General features: G+C 63.8%; 1 protein-coding gene across 1 annotated transcript in view; it reads right to left on the bottom strand.

The window, feature by feature from the left end:
• Positions 1–2986: 2986 nt before the first annotated feature.
• LOC148152385 (uncharacterized) overlaps positions 2987–7500 on the bottom strand; it is an 8111-nt gene continuing 3597 nt past the window's right edge. The window contains exons 3-5 of the mRNA XM_088003613.1: positions 3737–5129; positions 3386–3634; positions 2987–3298 (exon numbers count right to left, since the gene is read on the bottom strand). Coding sequence (XP_087859739.1) covers positions 3020–3298; positions 3386–3634; positions 3737–5129 — 1921 coding nt within the window. The 3' untranslated portion in view covers positions 2987–3019. The remainder of the gene's footprint in view (positions 3299–3385; positions 3635–3736; positions 5130–7500) is intronic.

Here is a 7500-nt window from a genome sequence, read left to right on the forward strand (position 1 = left end):
TGGCCGGGGAGGGGTGCTTAAGTGTGGGTAAACGTGTTGGGCCTGTGGGCCTGGTTCTCAGTGCATGTCTGAAAAAGTTCTAAGTCCCAACCAGGGACAGAGAGGGGGCTGTCTGGGGGATGTGGCCGGGGAGGGGTGCTTAAGTGTGGGTAAACGTGTTGGGCCTGTGGGCCTGGTTCTCAGTGCATGTCTGAAAAAGTTCTAAGTCCCAACCAGGGACAGAGAGGGGGCTGTCTGGGGGATGTGGCCGGGGAGGGGTGCTTAAGTGTGGGTAAACGTGTTGGGCCTGTGGGCCTGGTTCTCAGTGCATGTCTGAAAAAGTTCTAAGTCCCAACCAGGGACAGAGAGGGGGCTGTCTGGGGGATGTGGCCGGGGAGGGGTGCTTAAGTGTGGGTAAACGTGTTGGGCCTGTGGGCCTGGTTCTCAGTGCATGTCTGAAAAAGTTCTAAGTCCCAACCAGGGACAGAGAGGGGGCTGTCTGGGGGATGTGGCCGGGGAGGGGTGCTTAAGTGTGGGTAAACGTGTTGGGCCTGTGGGCCTGGTTCTCAGTGCATGTCTGAAAAAGTTCTAAGTCCCAACCAGGGACAGAGAGGGGGCTGTCTGGGGGATGTGGCCGGGGAGGGGTGCTTAAGTGTGGGTAAACGTGTTGGGCCTGTGGGCCTGGTTCTCAGTGCATGTCTGAAAAAGTTCTAAGTCCCAACCAGGGACAGAGAGGGGGCTGTCTGGGGGATGTGGCCGGGGAGGAGAACCCCTCCCTGGTGAGCCCAAGGCCTCAGCCCCCCCCCCTCTTGCCTTACCAGGGGCACGAACCTCCAGGGCCTGCGTGCTGGAGGGTTCTGAAAAAGTTCTAAGTCCCAACCAGGGACAGAGAGGGGGCTGTCTGGGGGATGTGGCCGGGGAGGGGTGCTTAAGTGTGGGTAAACGTGTTGGGCCTGTGGGCCTGGTTCTCAGTGCATGTCTGAAAAAGTTCTAAGTCCCAACCAGGGACAGAGAGGGGGCTGTCTGGGGGATGTGGCCGGGGAGGAGAACCCCTCCCTGGTGAGCCCAAGGCCTCAGCCCCCCCCCCTCTTGCCTTACCAGGGGCACGAACCTCCAGGGCCTGCGTGCTGGAGGGTGTAGTCCGAGGAGGGGTGCTTAAGTGTGGGTGCACAGGTGAGTGTGGAGAGCCTGGTTCTCTGGATGGGTCTGACTGTCTGTTTCTCTCCCCGGAGCAAAGCCTGGATGTGGGTAAGTGTTCTGGGTGTGCCTGCCTGCAGCTCCAGGCCTGGTTCTCTGCCTGGAGGTCAAGGCCTTTAGCTCCAGGCCTGGTTCTCTGCCTGGAGGTCAGGGCCTGCAGCTCCAGGCCTGGTTCTCTGCCTGGAGGTCAAGGCCTGCAGCTCCAGGCCTGGTTCTCTGCCTGGAGGTCAGGGCCTGCAGCTCCAGGCCTGGTTCTCTGCCTGGAGGTCAAGGCCTGCAGCTCCAGGCCTGGTTCTCTTCCTGGAGGTCAAGGCCTGCAGCTCCAGGCCTGGTTCTCTGCCTGGAGGTCAAGGCCTGCAGCTCCAGGCCTGGTTCTCTGCCTGGAGGTCAGGGCCTGCAGCTCCAGGCCTGGTTCTCTTCCTGGAGGTCAAGGCCTGCAGCTCCAGGCCTGGTTCTCTGCCTGGAGGTCAAGGCCTGCAGCTCCAGGCCTGGTTCTCTGCCTGGAGGTCAAGGCCTTTAGCTCCAGGCCTGGTTCTCTGCCTGGAGGTCAGGGCCTGCAGCTCCAGGCCTGGTTCTCTGCCTGGAGGTCAAGGCCTGCAGCTCCAGGCCTGGTTCTCTGCCTGGAGGTCAGGGCCTTTAGCTCCAGGCCTGGTTCTCTGCCTGGAGGTCAAGGCCTGCAGCTCCAGGCCTGGTTCTCTGCCTGGAGGTCAAGGCCTGCAGCTCCAGGCCTGGTTCTCTTCCTGGAGGTCAAGGCCTGCAGCTCCAGGCCTGGTTCTCTGCCTGGAGGTCAAGGCCTGCAGCTCCAGGCCTGGTTCTCTGCCTGGAGGTCAAGGCCTGCAGCTCCAGGCCTGGTTCTCTGCCTGGAGGTCAGGGCCTGCAGCTCCAGGCCTGGTTCTCTGCCTGGAGGTCAGGGCCTGCAGCTCCAGGCCTGGTTCTCTGCCTGGAGGTCAAGGCCTGCAGCTCCAGGCCTGGTTCTCTGCCTGGAGGTCAAGGCCTGCAGCTCCAGGCCTGGTTCTCTGCCTGGAGGTCAAGGCCTGCAGCTCCAGGCCTGGTTCTCTGCCTGGAGGTCAAGGCCTGCAGCTCCAGGCCTGGTTCTCTGCCTGGAGGTCAAGGCCTGCAGCTCCAGGCCTGGTTCTCTGCCTGGAGGTCAGGGCCTGCAGCTCCAGGCCTGGTTCTCTTCCTGGAGGTCAAGGCCTGCAGCTCCAGGCCTGGTTCTCTGCCTGGAGGTCAAGGCCTGCAGCTCCAGGCCTGGTTCTCTGCCTGGAGGTCAAGGCCTTTAGCTCCAGGCCTGGTTCTCTGCCTGGAGGTCAGGGCCTGCAGCTCCAGGCCTGGTTCTCTGCCTGGAGGTCAAGGCCTGCAGCTCCAGGCCTGGTTCTCTGCCTGGAGGTCAAGGCCTGCAGCTCCAGGCCTGGTTCTCTGCCTGGAGGTCAAGGCCTGCAGCTCCAGGCCTGGTTCTCTTCCTGGAGGTCAGGGCCTGCAGCTCCATGCCTGGTTCTCTTCCTGGAGGTCAGGGCCTGCAGCTCCATGCCTGGTTCTCTGCCTGGAGGTCAGGGCCTGCAGCTCCATGCCTGGTTCTCTTCCTGGAGGTCAGGGCCTGCAGCTCCATGCCTGGTTCTCTTCCTGGAGGTCAGGGCCTGCAGCTCCATGCCTGGTTCTCTTCCTGGAGGTCAGGGCCTGCAGCTCCATGCCTGGTTCTCTTCCTGGAGGTCAGGGCCTGCAGCTCCATGCCTGGTTCTCTTCCTGGAGGTCAGGGCCTGGAGCTACCCCAACCTACCCTCCCTCCCCAGCCCAGGTAATTAAAGAGATGCGGTTGTTTCACATTTAACATCTTTATTGAACATTTTTAATTGTTTTCCTCCGTCTCTCTCTCCGAGTCCCCAGGGGTGGTGGAGGAGGCCAGGTCCGAAGAGGAGTCACCTTGCCGGGGGGGGAGTGGTGGGCTGGCTTCCCCGGAGCCTGGAGAGGAAGATTGTGGCGCTGTGGCCCGGTCAAACTTGCTCCGGATGTCCGCCAGTTGTTCCGCCGTGAGCTGGTTGGCGTAGAACCTGTCCGCGGTCCTGGTGTCGTGGCACATCACCCGGGCAAGCTGTCCCCTGACCTCGCTGCTGTGTGCATCCCTTGCCTGAAAAACAGAATAAAAATGTATTAAAAAACCTGGTGGTTTTTTCTTTCCCCCCCCCCCCTCCGACCGGAGAAATGTGCTACCCACGTGTGTGGCCACTGCGCTGCGGAAATCAGTCATGGTCGGCCGGCCTGGAAGCCCCATCTCCGTCCAGGCACACTGGGAGAACCGCGTCAGCTTGGCGATCCGCTTCTGGTTGCTGCTGAAGAGGAGGAACCGGCACGGTGGGTTCAGCGTGTTCCGGACGGAGAGCCACCGGACGAACCAGCTGAACTCGGCGTGGGTCAGGAACAGCTGGGCCGCCCCGAAGGCCCTGTTGGTCTTGTGGTTCCTCACCTGAGAAGGGATGAGATGAGATGAGCTCCAGGAGCATGGAGCTCAGTGCGCCTGGTTCTCTGCCCGGAGCTCCATGCCCCTGGTTCTCGTAGATCCACTTACATTGATCACAAAGCCTGGAGATCCTTCCTCAGCATCCTCCATCGCCTCCTGGAGCTCCCCCACAGTCATGTTGGTCAGCACCCCAGGCCGGTGGCCGTAGACAGCAGACAGGTAGCAGGCCAGGTAGCCGTAGAGCCTGTGGCGGAGCTGGACGTTCGAGGGTGCCGCCTCCAGCTTCCCGAGGAGCACAGGGATGGTGGCCGTGGCCAGGCTCTTGCACCTCCGCAGCTGCTTCCTGCTGATGGACCTCTTGGCCTTGGAGCGCTTCACGGAGATCTGGTGGAGGGTTACCTCGGTCACGATCTGCTGGAGGTCCGCTCTGACCGCCCTGCTCACCCCCCTGATCTGTCTCTTGGTCAGCCTGCAGCCCCTCGGCGGGGTCTCGGAGAAGTAGTCCATGAACTGCGAGAAGTTCACCAGGTAGACCTTGACTGTTGTTATGGCTCTCCTCCTGTCCTTCAGGGCTTGTGGGAAGGCGTGGATCTTCTCCAGGTCATGCATGAACGCCCAGGTGGCGTTGAGAGGTTTCCCCCGGGCCACGAAGGAGAGAAGGCTCCGGATCCGGCCCAGCTTGGAGCGCGCGTTCATGCAGTGCTGCGGGGTGGGCAGGGCCCCACGGAGGTGCGTGTGGTACTCCTCCAAGTAGCTCTCCACGGCAGCGGGGAACACTAGCGGTGCGAAGGGGAGCAGGGCAAGCCCTCGGACCGCCCTGGTGCTGCTGGAGCCGGCCGGAGGGTCAGAGTCGCTCGTCTCCGCCTCTGGCCGCGTCCCGGCAGGGGCAGGAGAGCCAGCGTTGGAAGCAGGACCAGGAGGGGGAGAGCCGGGGTCGGAACCAGGACCACCAGGACCAGGAGGAGGAGGAGGAGGAGGGCTGGCCGTGGAGCCAGGAGGAGGAGGAGGAGAAGAGGCGTTGGAACCAGGGGGCGGCGATGCGGGCAGAGAACCAGGTCTGTGGGAGCGAGGCGGAGAATCCCTACCGGAAAGAGGCTCCAGGGCGGTCCCCGGAGAAGAGGAGGACACGTCTCCGTCCTCCCCAGGAGAGTCTGGGGCTGGTTGCTGCTGGTCCGGCAGGTCCAGCTCGGAAGCCAGCCGTGGCGTGGGCTCCGTGGACCTCAGTACGGAGAGAGCGTGGATGGTGGCCCTCCAGTGAAGGCTGCGGAGGTGCCCCCTTATCGTCTCGACCTCCAGCTCCCCGTGACCGGCGGAGAGGTGGCGGTCGACCCTGGGACCTCTGTAGGTGCAGCCCCGGACAGGGCAGTCCATTCCCCGGACGTTGACTCGCCCGTGGGCAAAAGCCAGCAGGATTTTCCGCTCCGCCTGGTTCAAAACGCGGTGAACTCGCTCTAAATGCTTCGGCAGCTGGGCAAACTTACTGCGGCAGATGGGGCAGCGTCTGTAGGGTGTTCAAAACGCGGTGAACTCGCTCTAAATGCTTCGGCAGCTGGGCAAACTTACTGCGGCAGATGGGGCAGCGTCTGTAGGGTCGATGGTTTGGCATCTGGAAGCTTCCCCGGTGCTCAAAACCTCCAGCAGAAGCGTCTCTGTCCGGCTGCCGGGGCTGGAATGAGCAGGTGCAGCCTATTGAGGCCAATTAGCTGCAGGGGAACGGCGGGGCGCAGCAGGTGCAGCCTATTGAGGCCAATTGGCGGGGCGCAGCCGGTGCCCTCCGGCTAATCAGCGCCCTGGCAGCGTCAGCGGAGGCAGGGCAGCGCTCACGTACGCCCTGGCAGCGTCAGCGGAGGCAGGGCAGCGCTCACGTACGCCCTGGCAGCGTCAGCGGAGGCAGGGCAGCGCTCACGTACGCCCTGGCAGCGTCAGCGGAGGCAGGGCAGCGCTCACGTACGCCCTGGCAGCGTCAGCGGAGGCAGGGCAGCGCTCACGTACGCCCTGGCAGCGTCAGCGGAGGCAGGGCAGCGCTCACGTACGCCCTGGCAGCGTCAGCGGAGGCAGGGCAGCGCTCACGTACGCCCTGGCAGCGTCAGCGGAGGCAGGGCAGCGCTCACGTACGCCCTGGCAGCGTCAGCGGAGGCAGGGCAGCGCTCACGTACGCCCTGGCAGCGTCAGCGGAGGCAGGGCAGCGCTCACGTACGCCCTGGCAGCGTCAGCGGAGGCAGGGCAGCGCCAACCGCGGACATTGGCCGTTCGCCATAGGTAGGGTTATGGGACGGAGGAAAAGACCCCCGCGGGAGACCCCCTTAACGGGGTCCCAGAGGGCTGAAACTCGGTGGGTCGGTCCGGGGCCTTCCCCCGGACCGTGTGCCACCGTTGGTCCGGGCCCCCCGCCCCCCAGGGCCTGGATCCCGGCCCTGGGGGGCCCCCGGACTTTGAGACCCCCTGGAGACCCTACCCTATGAGCCAGGGGTCTCAAACTCGGTGGGTCGGTCCGGGGCCTTCCCCCGGACCGTGTGCCACCGTTGGTCCGGGCCCCCCGCCCCCCAGGGCCTGGATCCCGGCCCTGGGGGGCCCCCGGACTTTGAGACCCCCTGGAGACCCAACCATAAGAGCCAGGGGTCTCAAACTCGGTTTGGCCATAGCCCCCGACGTACCCTCCAAGGGTTCCAAAGCACGCGGAGATCGGACCAAGTTTGCGGCTCCAGGCCCGCCCGAAGTGTCGGGTGGTCTCCCATTCATTCCCTATGGAGGGCCCTTTTCCGGATGGCTGAAAACGACATTTCCGGCTCTCCTGGGAGATCGGGGCCCCCCATACGTGCATGTCATATACCGTTTTAAAGCTCCGAGCCTCCTGAACACGGAGGTGGTCTCGGATCGCCTCTAGGACCTTCCCCCGACCTTCTACGGGTCTCCAAAGGTAAGGTGGGTTATGGGACGGAGGCAAAGACCCCCGCGGGAGACCCCCTTAACGGTGTCCCAGAGGGCTGAAACTCGGTGGGTCGGTTGGGGGCAACCCCCACGACCGTGTGCCACCGTTGGTCCGGGCCCCCCGCCCCCCGAGGCCGAGATCCAGGCCCTGGGGGGCCCCAGATTTGAGACCCCCTGGAGACCCAACCATAAGAGCCAGGGGTCTCAAACTCGGTTTGGCCATAGCCCCCGACGTACCCTCCAAGGGTGCCGAAGCACGCGGAGATCGGACCCCGTTTGCGGCTGCAGCCCCGGTTCAAAGGTCGGGTGGTCTCCCATTCATTCCCTATGGAGGGCCCTTTTCCGGATGGCTGAAAACGACATTTCCGGCTCTCCTGGGAGATCGGGGCCCCCCATACGTGCATGTCATATACCGTTTTAAAGCTCCGAGCCTCCTGAACACGGAGGTGGTCTCGGATCGTCTCTAGGACCTTCCCTCGAGCTTCTACGGGTCTCCAAAGGATTAGCGTCAAACCGGGCCGGCTTTGCCCCGCGATAAGTCGGTCCAAACGGACCGGAACCCGGGCGAGCCGCACACCGTCGGATCCGGGCCGGTCCGCGGATGGTTCTGGTGGTCTCCGATTTCCGCTAGGACGTTCCCCCGAATTTATACGAATTTTTAACCGTTTTGGGCCCAACCGGACCTCCGGTCCGGTTCCCGGGGTCCCACCGACCCGAGACCCGGATCATCGAGCTCCTGAGACGGCCCCGGTCACGAGGGTGTCGGTCCCGGAAGCCTGGGTGGAGGTCCGAAAACCGGACTTCCAGAGGGGGAGACTCGGCGGTGAGCAGCTGCAGATTTCGTCCGCCTGCTAGCGCGGCCCTCCCGGATAGCTCTGCCGCGGATCCCCGGTCTGGACCTCCGGAGCTCCGGTTCGATCCTTAAAAACGCACTGCACCCAGGC

This window comes from Poecilia mexicana, unplaced genomic scaffold, assembly GCF_051168715.1.
Source record: "Poecilia mexicana isolate PSO_F unplaced genomic scaffold, ASM5116871v1 ptg000076l_RagTag, whole genome shotgun sequence".
Classification (NCBI taxonomy): Eukaryota; Metazoa; Chordata; class Actinopteri; order Cyprinodontiformes; family Poeciliidae; genus Poecilia; species Poecilia mexicana.